The sequence below is a fragment of the Callorhinus ursinus genome, unplaced genomic scaffold (assembly GCF_003265705.2).
Source record: "Callorhinus ursinus isolate GAN/ISIS: 27379988/994484 unplaced genomic scaffold, GSC_fseal_2.0 scaffold14, whole genome shotgun sequence".
NCBI classification, from domain to species: domain Eukaryota; kingdom Metazoa; phylum Chordata; class Mammalia; order Carnivora; family Otariidae; genus Callorhinus; species Callorhinus ursinus.
The window spans coordinates 28456496-28477942 of record NW_027397076.1 but is presented as its reverse complement, the minus strand read 5'-3'; the positions used below and the strand labels follow the sequence as shown (position 1 = coordinate 28477942).

Here is a 21447-nt window from a genome sequence, read left to right as displayed (position 1 = left end):
CAGGAAAACATTACTTGGAAGGCCCCATTCCTTCCAGGTTACAGAATCTGAGAGTTACAAGACAAGAATGTAATTGTTTTTCGAGATGGGCATGCATTAATTATTGCACATTTTGAAGCAGAATTGAGAAATAGTGGCAGCTTTTTGTGGGGAGGTTAGCACCAAGTCACCAAGTTAACCTGGACTGTTCCTTTATCTATAATAGTTGAAATTTTTGCTTCTTTCTGACATACATATTTTAAAGACAGTCTGTTATAGCAAATGACTGTGTTATATCCTGTTTGGAAAATACTGATTGATAAATGTATATTGAAAGTGTTTGATGTTTTTTTTAAAAAATGTTAAGTTGCCGAAGGCATGATGGTACAGCTGAATGAAGCCACAGCAAATGTGTTTGGAACCCCTGATTATTATGTAATTATATCTGCCCTCTCTCTCACTGGGGAAGTATCTCTGTGGTGGCTTCCTAATCACTGCTCAGATAACGTATCGTATTATGCAATGTTTGACCAGAAGAATGGCTTATGATGCCTTGATGTGAGGTATGTGCTTTTCCTCTTGCCTTGGTATTCTAAGTTATGTTCATTTCCATAGTAATTAAAATGATTTGGGAGGGAAAAATTTAAAGGGTATTTAATTAAAAGTAGGAAAAATGATATAAATTCAAATGTGCAAAATACAGTGACCTGCCATGTACAGTTTTTATTACCACTTCTAAGACTCATGCATATAAAATATATTTTAAGCACATTAATTTAATGGAACATTTCTCTCTCTGACTTTTGTTGGCTTCATTCTCATTTCTCTTTTTATTACTTTGATGAATGATCTGGAGCTCTGGCTGTCTGTCAAATTAGGGTAATGAGAAGACCAAATGGATTTTTTAATTTGTTTTAATTTGTTCTTCTGAGAACTAAAGATCACTTGGCTTCATGGGTCACAGTAAAGAATAAATGCAATTTAATTGCTTTCTAGAAACAGGTCAGGTTTTATTGCAAGCAGGGCAATTTTGGTGACAAATTTGTTTGTACATGTGAGTTTGGGATGGACTTTCTGAGTCTGTAGTTGTGTCCTCAGGAATAGTTCTTAGATTTATTATGACTCGGGCATTTGTCCAAATTAATTAATTGAGTTCTTTCTTTAGAGTGCAGTCATTGGTACTCAAAATTCCTGGTGTCTTTGGTTTTGTGCTGTACTTACATACCCTCTAGATCTATTTAAGCAAAAGTTAAATGCTGGGATCATTTGGAAAAGGTTCCAACCTTGTACATGGCACAGCTTCTAATTAGCAAAATAGCTGAAGGAACTGTTTATTAGCCATATGTATTCAAACTCCAGAATATAGTCAACATTTTGAAACTATTAACTATTCCAAGAAAGCTTAGCACTTGTGTTTTTAAGCCAGTATTTGTGTTTTCCTGATGTTCATTCCCTGTTGCAATACCTGTTACTATTTTAAAAAGTAGCTATAGTATTTAAGAGTTTGATTTCCTAATAATCTACAGAAATAATATATCAATTATGAAGGTGAGTCAAAATACGAAAATAGTAACAACTGATCTTGAAATTGTGATATATTGGGTACCAATATAACAGATATAAACACTCTTTCATTTTAAAAATTCAGTATAGAGAACAGTAAACATTTCCATGCTTCATTTATAAGGGCTGGAGGTTTTTTTTTCTTTTAAAATAGAAATTATCAGAGCAGTACACAGTGACATGCACATGGTGGCAGCAAATAGTAGCCAAGACGCTGACATCCTTTAATATCATGTTGTTAAATATGACTTAGAATGCCAATATTAGTTCTATGCAGATTGTGTATTGTACATATACAATATGTTAATAGTGTAGAACAAAATATAGCGATTGTATATTGTAGGCGCCATTCATGAAATAATTGATACTTGAAATTTTAAGGTAGAAACTACTTAAACAGTGACATAAATGATCCACACGGGTATTTAATTTTAGTCCACATGAAATAACTGCAAATCACAACCTAATGTCAAACTTCCCCTAATTTTAACACAGTCTGCCTATTATTTCCTCTTATCTTGTCTTTCATCCCCAAAGACTAGCTGAAGTCACTGTCCCTGTGGGTGTATTTTAATTGACATTCTGCTAACAGAGATTTTCTGCTTCTGAGACCTGCACCCTTTCTTGTCATGGCACCCCTGTGGTCAGCTGGCCACACTTGCAAGACAACCAGCTAAAAGTCTAGGTGCTTACTTTTGGCAAAACGATTAAAGAAAAGAAATTTTTTGAGGCAGACCAGTAAAATATAAATTAACTCATGACCTTGGTCTCTGCACCATGTTTGAATGAGAGTAGCTTACTGCCTTAGTTATGCACTAAGCATTTGCTATTAGCAATTTGTTCAGTAACTTTATTCTTCTTGTTATTATCAAGTTGACTTAGGAAACAACTATCTAAAAGAAAAATAAATGTCCCATACATTGAAAAGAACAACTTAACAACAACTGCAAATAGGTGATTAATACGCCGAGAACATATTACATTTGTGTTATTTCCCTTGCTTTTCATGTAATTGGTATAATATTTTTAAGTCAAAGTGCTATTCGTCAGGGGTGTGGTAAGTATGACTTTTTAAGTGAAAGGTTACTTTATTTCTAATTGCTCTACATTACTGATACCATTTGAGGGCATGTTTATTGAAAAGTGAAACAAGATTTTTCTAAAGAGTCTTAATCCTTGTGTTTAGCTATTTATCACTGAAACCACCATTTTCTGCTAAATAGATTTTAGAACATCATATATTGTGCTTTTTCCATTAAGGCCTCCCCAGTCAGAACCTCCTACCCCCTATCTTTTTGTAATATACAATACTGATGTAATTTTTCTTATACTATTTCAGGCTTCCAGGTCCCTCTAGGGTACCAGCTGCCGGCAGCTGCAGCAAGGTCCAGGGAGCCTCTAATTTAAATAGGAGAAGTCAGAGCTTTAACAGCATCGACAAAAACAAGCCTCCAAATTATGCAAATGGCAATGAAAAAGGTAAGTGTTTGCCTGTTACATCATTGTGGCACAAGTCTAACGGATTGATTGGTCTTATAAATTACATGCTAAGTCCAATATTTTAGCAGTGTTAATGCCTTTTGGAATGGAGTCGTTATCAGTGTGGTTTCCATGTTTTCTAACTTCCTCCTCCTGAATTCCAGCTTTCTTTAGGGCTTTTTTTTATCTGAAGAACATTTTAAGGAAGTAAACTCATTTATTTTAAAGTGGCTAATTATATACCCAAGTATAAAATCTGTTTCCTCAAAACATTTCCTCCTGGTTGCATATAAATAGCATTTTCTTTTGTCTGCTCATGTTTTATGAACAATTATTTTAAAATCATAAATCTATATTAGGTTTATTTGAATATTTAGCTTCAGTTGACATAAATGCCATAAGTGCTTTGGGCATCAAACATTGAGACATAATTAGGGTGAATATTTAATCTTTGAGAGCAGCAGGACACAGAAATAATGCGACCTTAGTTTTCCCTAAAGAGACAAGTTATCCATGTTTGCTTTATTTTCTTGGAAGAGTATGGGATAGAAATATCAGATCACAAAATCATTGGGAAGAAAGGACACTTAGTGGAATCTGTGTGAAAGGCAAATTATATATCAACTAGATGACACACAATTCTTTGTGTTGTGCACAGTGTGCTTTTAACGAACGGCTCGCTTGATATATTGCACTGTGGAGCATGGGTTCATGTGAGAGAGGGTGCATTTTACATCTAAACCAGGAGAAAATCAAGAACCTATACTGTTGTAGGCAGAGTGACTGTGTGAGGGACTAAGGCCTGTGGCTGGCTTTTGAGCTAGTTCCTTCAAATCCATAGAACTTTAACTTCTCTTTACAGTATTTAACTTTCCATGCAACAAAACATGAAGTTCAAAAGTAACAAACATGCTTAGTTAGTAGAAAAGCTGGCAAATTCAACCAGGTAGGAATTTTTTTGCTTAAATCAGATCATTTCAGATTGTTTCATACAGATGATATGATCTGACAACTTTCTCTAATTTAGACACGAAATGACAGATAATTTATGAATTGGCACTTTTGTGAAAATTTCTCATGCATTAAAACAAAATTGGACAGAACATAAATCCCTGAAAGCAAGGCAGTGTGTCTTGATCCCTATAATATTCCCTGTTCTTGAGTGGAATGGAAAAAGAAGAAAATAATGTATAACTGGAAGTTAGGGGTTTGTCTTTAAAATATAAAACCTCTGATTTAGGAACCTAAGAAATTTTACTGGACACTTACACTTTTCCTGAGGGAAAGGGAGAAAACAATTACTCAGAAAAACTTTCTTTGTTGTTTTGTGACTTTCCTAAAAAGTGTCATAGGGAGTCTGTATGTGCTGTGAAAGTTTAAGGGAGAGTGTGTTTAGACATACAGATGTGTTGAATGGACGTATCCAGTTTAACTACATGATTCTACAATTATGTAATATTTTTGCAAGAAATTACTAATAACATTGGCACAGAGACTTAGAAATGCTTCAGATGATCTAACATTTTGATATCATAATATATCTGAAATTTTCTGTCATGTGACATGGTTTTCTGTATCTCTGGCGTCTAAAAGTAAGGATCTAAAGGTAGACAAGCATTTCTATTTTTCCGTAGCCATTCAACCTCTCTTATGAGCAAAATTAGGAAGTAGTAATATTTACAATAACCACAAGGTGGAGACAGATGACATACATTATGAGGTTTTTGATTCAGAAAAGCAGATTTCCTTAGGTCCACATCTACAGCAAAATACAGGGTTTTCCTTACTTTTAATTCCCAAATAACTAAAAATTCAAAAGCATTTAAACTGTGTGATCTCACAGTCACAAATATTTATAATATGTCCCATATAGGCATTAAATGTCTGAAAACTGCCAATAAGAACTGAAGCATATATTGCATCATATGATTGTTACATGGCATTTTCTATTAATGTGGAGTTACAACTTTATCAATACATCCAATATCAATATTTCTAAATTGATCATTTGGTCATGCTATTTTATATTTCTAAAATATTATCTTGGGACACCTGTGTGGCTCAGGTTGTTAAGCATCTGGCTCTTGATTTCAGCTCAGGTCATGATCTTAGGGTCATGGGATCGAGCGTCACATCAGGTACAATACTCAAGGTGGAGTCTGCTTGAGATTCTCTCTCCTCCTCTCCCTTTGTCTCTTCTGCCACTTGTGCACACACTCTCTCTCCCTCTCTCTAAAATAAATAAATAAATAAAATCTTTTAAAAAATAAAATGTTATCTTAAATTGTAAGAACAAACAAAACAATGATAAACATTACATACGAAACAATTTATAATTTATTCTTTAGGCTATTAGAGGGGAATATCTTCTTGGATAAGAATGTTTTATTTAATCTTTTTGACATGGATATTTGTAGTGGTAGCACAATCTATATAAAAATAGAAAATTTTGGGGCGCCTGGGTGGCTCAGTTGGTTGGGCGCCTGCCTTTGGCTCGCGTCATGATCTCAGGGTCCTGGGATCGAGCCCTGCCTCGAGCCCCGCGTCGGACTCCCCGCTCAGCGGGAGGCCTGCTTCTCCCTCTCCCACTCCCCCTGCTTGTGTTCCCCTCTCTCGCTGTCTCTCTATCAAATAAATAAAATCTTTAAAAAAAGAAAAAATAAAAAAATAAAAATAGAAAATTTCTTCTGCTGACAAGCTGATCTCTGTCACAAACTGGTCTGCATATATATCCTTGATATGATCAAGTAAGGTGAAAACTAAGTAAGAGTTTTCAAAGGTCACAGTATTATAATGACAGAATTCAGAAAGTAGGAACTTGAGTAATTAATTGCTACTCCTTTTTTAGTTATTAGAAAGTGTAACATTTAAATTTAACAAATTAAGATATTTTACTTGAGGGATTAACCAAATTATCTGCAATGTGTTCCCTGAATGCTTCCAAGTGGAAATACACTTTCTACTTTCTTTAACAAGTCTTGGGTGATGAGTTATATGAACCACTTGAAGAATCTCTAGAATTTGTAATAGACAATAAAGATTTATTCACAATTAAAACAATTTCATTTTCCTGTTTAAAAACATACTGTTGAAAGCACAGTGGGGTGCCTGGGTGGCTCAGTCATTAACCATCTGCCTTCGGCTCAGGTCATGATCCCAGGGTCCTGGGATCAAGCCCCACATGGGGCTCCCTGGTCCGCGGGAAGCCTGCTTCTCCCTCTCCCACTCCCCCTGCTTGTGTTCCCTCTGTCTCTGTGTCTCTCTCTGTCAAATAAATAAATAAAATCTTTAAAAAAAAAACAAACATAGCAGCTTTTCACCTGTATAGCATTGTTAACAGTAAGTAACTTATTTGCAAATTGTGTGACTTATGAAAGGAAATCAGTAGAGAATCACAAACTGCCACTTCAAAAGATCTATCTAATATCATTTTAATAATAATACAATTCAAGAAATAGGGTGTTCATTTCACCATTTTCCAAATGAATTAAAATGTCCATGAACATGGCCATAGATGCTCCTTTGTAGAGAAGGTGGAAAAGAAATGTTGTTACAGCAAGAGGCAGTGGGTGGCACCCTTCTGCTGAAAAGGAATGTGGGAACAGATTTTTCAGAACAAATGGTGAAATGAAGATAGCACTGTTTGTAGAGAAGAATTTCTTCTGAGAGTCCCAAATTTCTTCTCTTGGTGACCTGCCATTCAGATACTGACAATGAATAATACGTTCTGACGTCAGCATTTATCAATTTGCCCATACACTGTAGACAAGATGTATGCTTTAAAGAAAAATTAAATACCTACTCCCTGGGAATTAGGGATCATGTGAAAACGGTGCCCTTGTTCATTTATATATATACTTTCTATGCTTGAAGCAGATTATCTTAAGAAATCATTCTTGTATAAGATCTGGGTATTAAATATGAAAAAAAGCTACACAGTTTCATATTATTAGGAATGTAAATATCCTTAGCTTTATTTGGAATTCAGTTACTGAACTATGCTCTGTAAACAGTTTTTGCTTGACAGAGTTTATTAGCAGAGAGTTGTTTTTCATGTTGCTAAGAAACATGCCAGAGGGCATTTTGCCATCTTTTTATTGTTTCTCCCAAGTGATACTTACATTGTACCTACACATCTACTAAAGAGATGTCCTTTCTGTTCTCCTAGATCCTAATAAAGTGTCTTCTGCTGTGGAAGGGTTCACTTCCACTTACACTCAACACAGGTAGAATAGGATTGATACTGAGAATTTGGCAACATTGCAGTTGAAATTTTAAAACTACAAGGTTAACGTGAATGTTGTATTAGTAATGGGATTTTGCCTGCTAAAATGTAGCTATCTGATTCTTAAGTACTTTGTTTTTTTGTTAATTGCTCTGAAATTATTGTGGTATCAAAGAACTAAACTGTTTTATTTTCTTTTCAAGGCAATGCAAATATGTTTTACTTATTATATTGCTTTACTAGTGGCTGGATTACGTGTTCCACCATGACTTTTTGCTTTATTTCCTTGAGACTTATATAAACCTAAAATGAAATGTGAAATGAAAATTACAAGCTAATCTTAGGGATTTTCACAAGGTAACATAACTAGGTACATATATTAGGTGACATGATTAAAGGGACTTGAGAATATATGTTGTTTGCTTATGTATAAATGCTCACATCTTGAGGTGTACACATGTTATACATGCCTGTACATAAATTACATAGTTTTTCCTAAAACTGGCTGGCGAATGAAAGTTTCCTTAAATTTCACAGTACTCCACAAAGTGGCACTGTAACATTGCATGAGCAAAACGGACAGCACCTCTGGGGTCCCTGTAATCTCATTCCATGTTTCTGTTAAGTCATTCTAAATTTGATGTTTGAGACATTGCATGAGTACTCATTCATGGAAGGTAGTGTGCTCAGGTGAACAAGGGCCCAGTTGGTAATAAGACATATTTGGATTTGAATGCTACATTTTTTAATTATTTAAATTTTTTTTTACCCTTTAAAGGGTTCAAATGTATTTTGGGCATGTTATTGTGAAACGAGGGTCTAAGGTGATCAATTGCCATGGTCACATTTATAAATCATTTCCTTTGTTTCACAATGACCTGTGGTACTGAAGTTGCCCTGTATTTCCCAGGGATCCCAGATATCAGGGAGTAAAATGTCCGCTACACAGTGAATACTTTAAAATGAATGGTGCTATTGTCATCATTTTTGTTACTTTGTGTTACCTTGTATATTGTTATTCTGTTGTTACTTTGTAAGTTAAAGCTGGTTTGCTTGCATTTAAGCAACCTACAATTCAGGAAGGAAGCAGAGGTAAATAGGTTGAGGATGGTTCCTGTGTCCTTTTCTCAGGCTAACAGCACTGTTGGCAACATGGCGCTAATGTTCCACAGGGAAATGTCCTTATCTAAACTTTTCATACACCTGTTGTGACCGCCATATTTGTCAATGTGTATTCATTTTACTAGAACTGGATTGGCATTTTTTCCAGGTCATCAATGTTATTTATTTATTTTCTTTGTAAGATGAGATAACTAAAAACTCTCTCGATTTACATATTTTCTAAGCATGAATTAAAATCTATTCTTACATCAACTCAGAAGGATGGTGCCGGTAAGATGCCCAAGGAGATAGGAGATAATGTACTAAGTAGAAAGGGTCTCCTATCACATCCTCCCCATTTGTATTCTGCTCATCAAGGAAGAAGGATACCATGCTTCAAGGAGTTACCCATTTAACTTCACTACTGTGACAAACATGTGGCATTCTAGAACCACACCAGCAGAATTTCTGGGTAAAAGCGAACATATAGAAAAAAGAGTGAAAAGCCTCCAAAATTTGGAGTCAGAAAAACCTGAGCTCCAATTGTGATTTTCTCTTTTCTAAGTTTTACTGTATGTGTGGATTGGAACAAGTTACTTTTGCTTTTTAAGCTTCAGTTTTCCCATTTATGGCAAGAGAAATCATGAGTATATTGCAGACGATTAGGGGTTTAAGTGAGATCCCATGTATGAAGAGCTTTCAGGGTGATACTGTGTATCAAAGTGCTTGGGGAAAAGTGAGCAGTTGATAAATAATATTTGGTTGTAATGGAGTTGATGATGGAGGATGTGGAGGAGGAGGAAGAGGAGGAAGGAAAGGAGAGCGAGTGGAAGAAAGTTTCTCTTTAGGGGCTAGAGACAAGAAGGCAGGTTCGGCTCAGATCATGATCCTGGAGTTCTGGGATCGAGCCCCACATCGGGCTCCCTGCATGGCAGAGAGCCTGTTTCTCCTTCTCCCTCTGCTGTTCCCCCTGCTTGTTCTCTCTCTCTCTCTCTCTCTCTCTCTGTCAAATAAATAAACAAAATATTAAAAAAAAAAAAAAAAGACAGGGCTGAAGGCAGAGCCATTGCAAGGATGCCTTTAAATATGTGCATTAGATATCGGGTCATTTCCTCATACCTCATAACAACTCATTCATAGTCAGGAGCTGAGTTATCAACATTCAGAACTATATCTGCGAGACCGGGCTCCTGAATATTGCACACAGAAATCGCAGGGGGACTAGAATTTGTGGCAGTACCCACTCCCAAGGAGCTGCACCCACTACCTTTTCAGCAGCTGCTGTTGTGCAGCCTTGGTTGTGAGGAGTCCAGGGAGACTGTTAACGATTCCAGTTCCTTCGTGATGCACAACAACTATGATTTGCCCTCTTAATGAGACCTGAAGCACCTCACTGCTGCTATATAGAGACAGGCTGGGGACAGATCAAGAGCTGAGCTTCGAGAAGTGGCTTCTATGTGTGTACTCCTCTGAGAACGATTTTATAGCTGTTTCTGTGACTGTGACTGTGGTTTGGATGTGGATGTCAAAATTTGGAGTCCCTCCTGTCTCATTTTTGAGAGTAGTGATGTTGAAATTCCTCTTCTGTACTTGAACTGTTGTAGCAGTCTATCTAGTTGATGGTAGCACACTTAAGAAGCATCCTGACAGACTCCCTTCCACCTTTTCCTCTCATTTCCACCAAAGCTCCCAGGCATGCAGGGATGGGACTCTCCAGACTTCTTAACCCAGTTGCAGATACACAGAAGATCCACACTCAATATGTGGCCATCAGGAAAACCTGATGGGCTTCTTTTGTTTGCAGTATCCCTTGTAACAAATTGTCAAGCATCAAGTGAATATGGAACTGGCCATTGTTCTGGAAGTTCAAAGCGCAAAGAATAGTCATGCTGCACAGCTAGGGAACATTTAACAAATTCAACCCCATCGGGTACTGTCATTGGACACATTCTTTAGGGGCGCCTGGGTGGTTCAGTTGGTTAAGTGGCTGCCTTCGGCTCAGGTCATGAGCCCAGGGTCCTTGGGATGGAGCCCCACGTCGGGCTCCCTGCTCGGCGGGAGGCATGCTTCTCTCTCTCCGACTCCCCCTGCTTGTGTTCCTTCTCTCCCATTCTCTCTGTCTGTCAAATAAATAAAATAAAATCTTAAAAAAAAAGAAACATTCTTGAGAGCTGATAATGTCAGCAATTGCCGTGTTTTCTGAGTCCATTCAACCTTTGTTGCTCGAAACATGGTTTGTGACCAGAGGCATCGTCATCCTCTGGAGCTTGTTAGAAATGCAGAATCTCAGGGCCCACAGCAGATCTGCTGCATCATGATGTGGTGTGTAGTCAGTAGGATCCCCAGGTTACTTACGTGCCCATTAAAGTTTGAGAACCTCTATTAAGTTAAACACTTAGGATGTCAGACATTCTATACATAATCACAGGCATGGTCTTTGCTTTAATGGAATGTACAGTAGAGTAGGAAACAGGCAATTACACTGGAGTTACGATGGTTATAAGAGAGGAAATAATAAGCTATGGGAAAATGCAAAAGAGCCACCGAATCCAGATTTGGTGCTGGGATGATCAGAAATGGGGGTGGGGATAATGCTTTTGGTTTGTTTTTTTTTTTGGTTTTTGGTTGTTGTTGTTGTTGTTGTTTCCAGAGGAAGTGAGGTCAAAGTTCAGACCTTACCAATAAATGGGAAATATTGAAGAAATATTTGGTAAGCATTTTTTTTTAAGATTTTATTTATTTATTTGCGAGAGAGAGAATGAGAGAGAGAGAGAGCATGTGAGAGGGGGGAGGGTCAGAGGGAGAAGCAGACTCCCTGCTGAGCAGGGAGCCCGATGTGGGACTCGATCCCGGGACTCCAGGATCATGACCTGAGCTGAAGGCAGTCGCTTAACCAACTGAGCCACCCACGCGCCCCTTGGTAGGCATTTCTAACTGCAGGTAGTCAGTATACTCATTCTGCTGCTGAGAATGATTCAAATTATGATGAAATGTTATCAGTCTCTGGAAGGGATCTTAATGTGTAAGTGAAAAAAATTTGGAATTACCTGTACTTAAAAGAGATTGAAGTAAAAGATTGAAATCCATTAACAGAGAGTGAATGTATTTGAGACATTGGATACTTTGAAGCTTGTTGGATTTGTTTGTCTTGAATTAGTCAATACTCTACTGTTTCTCAGAACACCTTAGTGTTTATGTACGAACCTAATGGATTTCTACAAATATTCTAGAAATGGACACAATTACAGACTTTACAGGAGTACTGAAAAACATCAATTTATCATCATAGGCTGTACAATTTATATATACCATGTAAGCATTTTGACTTTTCAGTAACTATTACATTTTAATGTAGAGTATGTATGTACAGTCTTACATTAACTTTTGCCAGCCGAAATATGGAATTGTAGAAAAGTAAAGAGTATTAGAATTAATGTTGGTATACCAATTTTTAAAACAAATATTAAGGAGGGCACTTGTGATGAGCACTGGTTGTTGTATGTAAGTGATGAATCACTAAATCCTATGCCTGAAACAAATATTATACTCTATGTTAACTAACTGGAATTTAAATAAAAATTTGGTAGAAAAAATTATTAAATATAAAATGCATTTGTCTATTCTTATTAACATAAATTTCACAAATCTTTTATATCATTTTAGGCACACTTATTTTAAAAAAGTTTAACTCCCACCAATATTCAACAAGTAATTTAACCTTTTGTGTCTCTAATTTCCTTATTTTCTCTTTTTGCATATTAATTTCCCTTTATGAAAAATTGTCGAGTAGTATTTGGTACTAATTGGCTTGATTACATATCATTTTGCATGCATTTTGAAGAAAACATTTAAAAATAAAAACATTGTAGTTTATTGTTGTGAATAATTTTTTTTAAAGATTTTATTTATTTATTTGACAGAGAGAGACACAGCGAGAGAGGGAACACAAGCAGGGGGAGTGGGAGAGGGAGAAGCAGGCTTCCTGCAGAGCAGGGAGCCCGATGCGGGGCTCGATCCCAGGACCCTGGGATCATGACCTGAGCCGAAGGCAGACGCTTAATGACTGAATATTTAATGAAATTGAATGGGCTCCAATTCTTGAACATTATGGAAAGTGTATTATTTATAAAATATTTCCACTGGACATTTCATCAAAAATAGCTCTGCATCTATTTATCAATGTCTAGTTTGTTAGCAGTACTAAATGATGCAAATATCTAATTTAATCATTGATCATTTCATGTCTCAAAGAAAAAAGATGAAAGTAGGAGGCTTTTACGGTAGATGAGGTTTAAAGTAAACGATCAGAATTCTATTGCTCCCCAATGTTAATTAACATTTTTCCTGAGGTCTTTAAACTCCAAGCTTTTTCTATTTTATGCCATGTTATAAAATCTCTTTTTGATTTGGTTTTTCATACTTAAAAATGAGACTTGTAATCAGGCATTAATCAATGTTAGAACAGTCATAGAAGAGTTTGTACTATAATGAGATTTCTGAGCAGAAAGTAAGTAAACACGTGCATTATAAAGTCCTTAAAGGACAAGGCCTTATTTCCATAGCCCCCCCCCAAAATAGCTTGAGTTTCCATTAATATTTAAAGTTTGTTCACCTCAGGTGGCTAGAGGTGTGCTGGTTAAGAGCACCAGCTCTGAATTCTGTTCACATCCAGGCTGGGTGACCTTGAACAAGTTATGCAGTTTTTCTGTAAAATAGGGATAAAATATCAATACCTACCTTGTAGGGTTGTTATAAGGATTTATATAATATATATATTGTATGATGCTTATATAATATGAATATATCTAAACATACATATATACTGTATATAAATATATAACGTATATATAATATATACAACTACATATATATGTATCTTGGTAGGTTATCGGACCCATATAAGCCTAAATTTCAATGCTTTTTTATACAAATAAAAGTAAACAATATTAACTAAGAGCTGAGTCATGATTCATAAGCACTTTTAATCAGATAACAATAAGCTAGTCTCCCTGTAAGGTAAAATAATTTCTCAACATTTCTTATACAACATATTTTTATAAGGCTATGCAGAATCAATTTACTGCTATGAGCTACAGCATTAATTGGAAAAAATGTGAAGAATTGCTTAAGGGAAGGAGGATGTTTTGTCTTTAGATATCTATGACTAGCCAAGTTCATTTAGGTAAGAGTAATTTTAGAAGGGAAAAAGGAAAAGTTGTTTTCCAAAATTAATGGCTCTCAGATCCTGAACTTTTGATGTACGATATAAAAACCACCACATCACCGAAGTGATTGATGCCACATAGCATGGCTGCATTCAGCTCACAGGAGAGATCCTTAACTGTGTCTGTGGTTAGAAATACTCAGGGGTATGATATACATGAGCAAATGTCATCAACCTCTTCTTTATTATTTTGTCTTCATGTCCAGATTCCTCCAAAGGACCTCAGCCATCTTCAGGTGTCAATGGTAACACGCAGCCCCCTGGCACCGTGGGGCAGCCCCCCGCCTCTGCCATCCCTTCTCCGAGCGCCAGCAAGCCCTGGCGGAGCAAGTCCATGAATGTCAAGCACAGCGCCACCTCCACCATGCTGACCGTGAAGCAGTCCAGCCCAGCCACCTCCCCCACACCACCTGCAGACAGACTGAAGCCCCCTGTCTCAGAAGGGGTCAAAACAGCCTCCACGGGACAGAAATCCATGCTTGAAAAATTCAAGCTGGTCAATGCGCGGACTGCTTTACGCCCCCCACAGTCTCCCAGCTTGGGGCCCAGTGATGGGGGGAAGGATGACGATGCCTTTTCTGAATCTGGTGAGATGGAAGGTTTTAACAGTGGTCTGAATAGTGGTGGCTCAACCAATAGCAGTCCCAAAGTGTCCCCTAAATTAGCCCCTCCAAAAGCTGGAAGCAAAAATCTCAGCAATAAAAAGTCTTTGCTACAGCCAAAGGAAAAAGAGGAAAAGAACAGGGACAAAAATAAAGTTTGCACTGAAAAACCAGTCAAGGACGAGAAGGATCAGGTGACAGAGACAGCTCCGAAAAAGACCTCTAAAATTGCAAGCTTGATCCCAAAGGGTAGCAAGACGGCAGCGGCCAAGAAAGAAAGCCTAATCCCCTCTTCCAGTGGCATTCCAAAACCGGGCTCGAAGGTGCCCACAGCAAAGCAGACCGTTTCACCAGGCAGTGCAATGAGCAAAGAGTCGGAGAAATTCAGGACTACCAAGGGAAGCCCTTCCCAGTCCTTACCTAAGCCCACGAGCACTGAGAAAGCAAGCACATCCAATTGCCCTGCTCCTTTGGAAGGAAGGGAAGCCAGCCACGCCCCTCCCGCCGGCTCCTGTGCTGTGCTGGTGGCACCAGGCGGGGGGCAGGCCACGGGGAACGGTGCTGTCCACCTCCCCCAGCAGCAGCAACACAGCCACCCCAACACGGCCACGGTGGCTCCATTCATCTACAGGTAAGGTGGCCGCTACGCGCCCACGGTTGTGAACTTCTGCGGGTCTTCCTACTCCGCGCGTCACGACGACGGTGACTAGAGCTGTGTTTTATTTACGTCATCGTTGTGGAACACTTCCGTTCTGAAGATAAAAAACTAGGATTTCATTTTTTAAGAAAAAAGTATCCAATACGCCCTAGGCCTCTTCCCGCTCCCCTTCCGCCCTCTGATCCCTTCTTTGTAAGAACTTGAGGCCTTCAGAGGTTAACTTACTTGTGCTCCGAGGTGAAGTGAAACCCAGACGCCATGACTCTCTCCTGTGCCTATTACTATTACTACTTCTACTACTATTTTTATTCTTAGTCTTTTAAAATAATTCTCGGTTTTAGAGGGTTTACAGATATTTTTGTTTTCACCCTTGGGAGAAAGTATGTCATGACGGTTAAAGGGGCAGGCTCTGGAACCAGACGCACGTGGATTGAACGCCCTGCTCTGGCTCTTACCAGTTGTGTGACTTTGAACAAGTTACTTAACGTCTCTTCGTCTCATTTTCTTCAGTTGTCAAATAGTAATAACAGTACCTAAAAAGTTGAGAAGAATAACAGGGGTAATGCCTATGTTTACTATATATTCTGGCACATTGTGTTTGTTAAATGTTGCTTATAAGGCATTGCTTTCCCAGCATAAAATTTATATTACTTTCCTGTAGCTAAGCGTAAGTTGCTAGGCCAAAATAAGAATCTACATAATTATTATATTTGTGCTTCATGTATTAATTTGTTTTTGCATTATAACTATTTGTTTTATAAGGATTAAAATATGCCAATATATGCTATATTTTAAAATATTCATTCTACTAGACAGTTATAAAAATAGCACATTTTGCCTAGTGTGTCGTTTGTTTTAATTGATCAGAAATGTGTCAGTTGCTGCTTTGTCTCCATTTTTATTCACTGTCTTTTCTGTGAGGAGATGCTTAGGGAAGAATAATGTCTGCCCTTTCGGCAGGTTGGCAGTTCAATAACGGGAAAGAAATTTTCTGAATAGGAAGTAGGACCTGCTATAATTAAGTAAGCGTCAATATTTTATAGCTTAAAAGCATATTAAATTTATTAAATGTATAGGTTTTTTAAGGAAAGGAAATAATTATAAGGATTTGTTTTCCTTCGGTGAAAATTGTAAGTGCTTTTCTGATGCTTTATGTACTCGGCAAAGCAAGTTTCTAATTATTGCATTTCAGCTCTTTTTTTTAAGTCTGCTTTTCTGCCTTTAGTAGCAGCAATTCATTTAAAACCTTTGTCTTTGGATCAGATGGGAGTCAGCTCTTTCTAACTCCAGAGTCCCTATCTGACAAATGAGAATTTAAGATGTCGAAATCATAATCCACATTCCAAATATGTAAGAAAAAAATCATAAAGTTTTAAATAAGCCATACTCAGCCCACTCATGCATCTCAAATATATTCTGTAGAGGCATCAGTCATTTCAAATCACCACAAATGAATTTCACAGGAAAGTGCAAATCTAAGCAGAAGGACTGTATCTCCCAGGTTGGCCAGCATCTTCTGGGAAGAAACACACACTTGTTTGGTTGTTTGTCAGAAAGTATCCAGTGGATACAAATTTAGTGGTTTCCATTTGAAAGATCGAACTCTTACTATTAAAAAAGAGGAAGGAGCACAGCTTACAGGTTCAAGCATGGATCAGCTGTGTGTCCTTGCCAAATTGTCCAGCCTCTGAGTTTCTGTTTGTCCTTTTTAAAATGAAGATTATAAAACTGAGATAATGTAGCCAAGTAGCTGAGAATATGGACTGTGAAGACTGTTGGTTCTGCCTTGTTCAGGAACAACATCTTGCGTTGCTGAGAAGATGACCCCAAGAGCCAGTTTGCCTGGGTTGGAATCTTGATAATGTCATTTATTAGCCATATGACTTTGGGTAAAATATTTAAAGACTCTGAGCCTTGATTTCCTAATCTGTAAAATAGGGATGATAATAGAATTTGCCTCATAGGGCTATTTTGAAGATTAAGTGAGTTAATATTTATACAGGGCTTGGAACAGTACCTGCCACATGGTGAACAGTCTTCCCCAAATTTTAGTTTATAACCCCAAAAAAGCTGGTGGGTAAGAATATCCATTTTATTTAGGTGTTTTAAAGATTAAATAAGGCCACCCCCTGTAAAGACTTTAGCACGGACCCAGGTTCAGAGTAAATGACTTCTAAATGTCAGCAATTAGTTGTATCATTATGAATAATACAAGGTAGTTGTAAATAAACCATCTAATAAGAAAATTTCACATCCTAGTCTATATAGGAGGCAATAGTTGTTAGGAGTCTTTTATAGATTAAGAATAATTTTATAAATGATAATGTAAATCTCCTCAAGGTAGAGTAGTCAATATTTAAGCTTTTTAACTGTCAATCAAAGATACTTATATCACAGAGTCAAGTTGTTTGGATTATGTGACCCCTGATGTACTTTTGACTCTGCCTGCTCCAGCCCCATTTAAGAATTCTTCCTTCACAATTCCTGACAGACTTTCCTGGAGTAGCTAATTATTTGATAAGATAATAGTAATAATTAACTACTTCATAATGTTGAGTGGTTTGTGCAAGTCTGTATGTTACAAGATTTATGTTAATTCTCTCATTTAAACTTTATCATAAACTCATGAGAAAAGAATGTTATCTCCATTTTACAGAGATGAAGAATGGAGATTTCCAATCAGAATAGGAATCGTCTCTTAAAGTCACAGGACTAATAGGGCTTTGCCTTTGAACCCAAATATGCTGGGCCTATAGTATGCCCTTCTTTGCTCATCAGTGCTTTCTGCATGTATAGAAAGAAGTATTGTTACTAGAAAGATTCTGACTGGAAAGATGTGAATAGTAGGTTGTAAAATTCTCAATCAGAACTCGTTTATGATGGGAAATGCTTAATTGCTTTTAAGTAGTATAAATTTAAAATACATATATATGTATGTATACATTTAAAACGTAATATTTTTGATATTTGAAGATAATTAGATAACTTCTATAAAATGGGAAGATTGACGGCTGATGGTAATATTTTTCCCCTTTTCTCAGCCCACTTCCAGGTCAGGTTAGGTTATAAGTTATTCCTTCTGGGACTCTAATATATGCTTCATAATACTCTTTCTTACAAATTGAATGTCAGAGTTCTATAAATATAATGTTGAGTTCTGGAAGTTGATGGATTTCATATCAGTCCTACTTCCTATACAATGCAAGGATGTTCTATATTAAACTTTTGTAACTCATTTATCACTACAATGTGATAAAAGTCATTTTAAACTTTATATCCTTATCCATTTAATGAGTGGAGATAACTGAAATCAAAGGTGAAAATTTTAAGAAAGAATATTATAACTTAATGTCAAAACTTCCCAATATTTAAACCTATTTGAATGGAATAGGCTGCCTTTGTAAGTATTAAGATGACTACCAGAGATAATTAAGAAGTGATAGAATGACAAGTTGCCATAGCTTAAGTAAAGGGAAAGCACCAAATACTTTTTCATTTGTGTGCTCATCACTCATTCTGCAAATACTATGTAATAAGAGTTACAAAGATTTATTTTTTATTTTTTATTTATTTTTCCCCCATTTTTTTATTATGTTATGTTAATCACCATACATTACATCATTAGTTTTTGATGTAGTGTTCCATGATTCATTATTTGTGCATAACACCCAGTGCTCCATGCAGTACGTGCCCTCTTTCATACCCATCACCAGGGTAACCCATCCCCCCAGCCTCCTCCCCTCTAGAGATTTTTTTTTAAAAAGCCTCTGCCTTCAGGGAGCTCAGTCTATGGGAGATAATGATAAAATATAATAAAAATAAAAATTCGTTGCTGTTATGGAAGCATATGTAAGAAATAGTGTAGAAGAGTCTTCCTAAGTCTTACATGAGGATGGAGTCGAGGGATGTATCCAGAGAAGGTAAGACAAGAGACGAGATTTACAGCATGAGTCAGAATTTGTCAATGTTGTGGCATCATCCAAATTTGACATTCTACAATTTTACAATCTAAGCCTTATGGAATAAGTAGTAGGCAAATTATAAAGTGCTAGGCAAATGCTAGTAACTAGAACTACTACAGATGCATGATTATGTGTGTGGGAGACTAAGGAAAGAATCCATATTTTGTTCTTCATTTCAGTCACTCTGTCCCCATACATCTTTTTTTCAGCTGGTCCTATTGGTTCTTTCCCCCAAACATACCCTCAGTTGGGCATTTCTCTCCATTTCCACCCTCCCTGTCCTGGTGCAAGCCATGTCACCACCAATTCTTACCTAGTTTCCAGTGAGTCTTCCAGCTTCCACTTTTGCTCTTTTCCAGTAACATCCTTCACACAACAGGAACTCTAACCTTCTAAAAGTATAATTCATATATGTCATTCCAATTCATGAGACAATCTGTTGAATATCCATTACACTTTAAAAAAAAATGAAACCCAGTGCTGTGAATTGTGTAAGGCTGTTGAACCACAGACCTGTACCTCTGAAACAAATAATACATTATATGTTAAAAAAAAAGAAGGTAGTAGGAAGGGAAAAATGAAGGGGAGGAAATTAGAGGGGGAGTCAAACCATGAGAGACTATGGACTCTGAGAAACAAACTGAGGGTTCTAGAGGGGAGGGGGGTGGGGGGATGCGTTAGCCTGGTGATGGGTATTAAAGAGGGCACGTTCTGCATGGAGCACTGGGTGTTATATGCAAACAATGAATCATGGAACACTACATCAAAAACTAATGATGTAATGTATGGTGATTAACATAACATAATAAAAAAATAGGAAAAAATATGAAACCCAAACACCTTGCCCACCTAACCTGGCCCTCTGTCTAACCCACAAGCCACACTCATACCATTCTCCCTGTAGTGCGCTGAACCCCTGCCTTCATTCTGTGTCTCAGCAAACTAACCTATCCTGCTTAGGGGCCATCCTCAAAGATGATCTCTTTACCTGTAACGACTCTCTTCCAGAGCAAAGCAGGGTACTTCTCATCAGCTCTCTGCTGACACTGACATGCTACTTCTTCCCAGAAGCTCTCTCCAGAAATCTAGTCCAAAGAAACATTAAGTATGCCTCTCGCCGGAATTATACATCATCCTCTTGTATTTTATTCATAGAGTTTCTCATTATCTGCTATTATTTTGGTAACATATTAATAAGTGTGATTTCAGCCACTTTCAGCTATAACATAAGCTCATTGAGAGCAAGTCTTGTCTTTTTTATTTAGTAGCATTAGGCCCAGAATAGACCCTACCCACAGTAGGCACCAAATAAAATTGTTGAATGTAACACCATCAACATGGGTTAGACTCACCTGCTGTATAGAAGAATAGAAAAATTAGCAAAAATGTACAATGGAATAGGGAAAATTCTGAAATCTCTTCCTATAAATGAGATGCTTAATTGAAATATAAACAACTTTAAAATATTTAAAGAATGAAATGTCTCCAAGACATTCATTCCACTTATTTTTTTCCTTTCTTTAATGACTGCCTACTAAGTATCTACTATGCAATAACACATCAAGGATAGAGTGAAACAGCACACATCCCATATGTCATTTTCCTTTCATGGTCCATAATATAGTAGGCAAGAGACTGACTCAAAGATCACTACAGAATGAAGCAGGAAGTGTAAAGCTCTCTAGCAGTGAACCAGATTTTGTACATTAAGACTTCAAAACATGGAAAATTACCGCTCACTGTTGGAATTGGACAAAGTGGCACTTGAGCTGGGTTCTGAAAGATAAGTGGGACTTAGGCATGCAGAAATGAGGAGGATGGGAAAGGAATTGTAAGACTGGAGGAACCATGTAAACAGGATAAACACCAGATGTGTAGGGTAGTCAGTGAGCAGAACGGACTTCCTGGAGAATGAAGGTTGATTGGAGCCTAATTGTAATAGAAATTCTTGAATATCAGGTGCTTGGACTCCTGTGTGTGTGTGTGTGTGTGTGTGTAGCATAGTCAGGAAAAGTACTGTGCTTTCAGTGTGTAAAATGGATTGTTAATAGAAGAGGACCGCATGGTTTATACCATGTTCAATGGCTAGATGAGGGAGAAACTTCCTTTCAGAGATAGCTTTGTTCAGACTTGAATTCAGAGGTCCCAGTTACAGAAAGAAAGGAAGGAGAAAGAAGAGCGTAGTCAGAAAGGAAGCTTTATTTGTTCCTGATTTTTCTTGCTGTTCTTTCTTGGCCTACCCTTTATGCTGTCTTCTTCAAACTTATTTTCCTCTCCTGGAATTCAAAAATTGCTACCTTAGTTTCCTTCTTCCCATGTGTTATTTTTCTTACATTGCTTTTGTATTCATCACTTTAGAGCATATATGGAGTGAAATAGTGAAGTAGATAGTCCATTAAGGAGAAAAGAAAGACCTGTACATTTTTCCTAAACCTCAAGCTTCTTAGCAAATGCCCCAAAATTTCAAAACAGCTATTAACCAGATTCATGAGGTCCATATTCTTTTCCTTATTTTCTGACCACTTGTAGTAAATGCCAGGAAAACAGTGCATTGGACATAAAACAAACATCTAAAGGCAAAGGGAAGCAGAATCAGGAGTGTGGGTAACACACACACACACACACACACACACACACACACACACACACACACA

General features: G+C 37.3%; 1 protein-coding gene across 3 annotated transcripts in view; it reads left to right on the top strand.

Moving 5' to 3' along the window:
• NAV3 (neuron navigator 3) overlaps positions 1–21447 on the top strand; it is a 350025-nt gene that overhangs the window by 152502 nt on the left and 176076 nt on the right. For all 3 annotated transcript variants that reach the window (XM_073900615.1, XM_073900614.1, XM_025881299.2), the window contains exons 7-8: positions 2882–3021; positions 13778–14804. In XM_073900615.1, the coding sequence (XP_073756716.1) occupies positions 2882–3021; positions 13778–14804 (1167 nt within the window). The remainder of the gene's footprint in view (positions 1–2881; positions 3022–13777; positions 14805–21447) is intronic.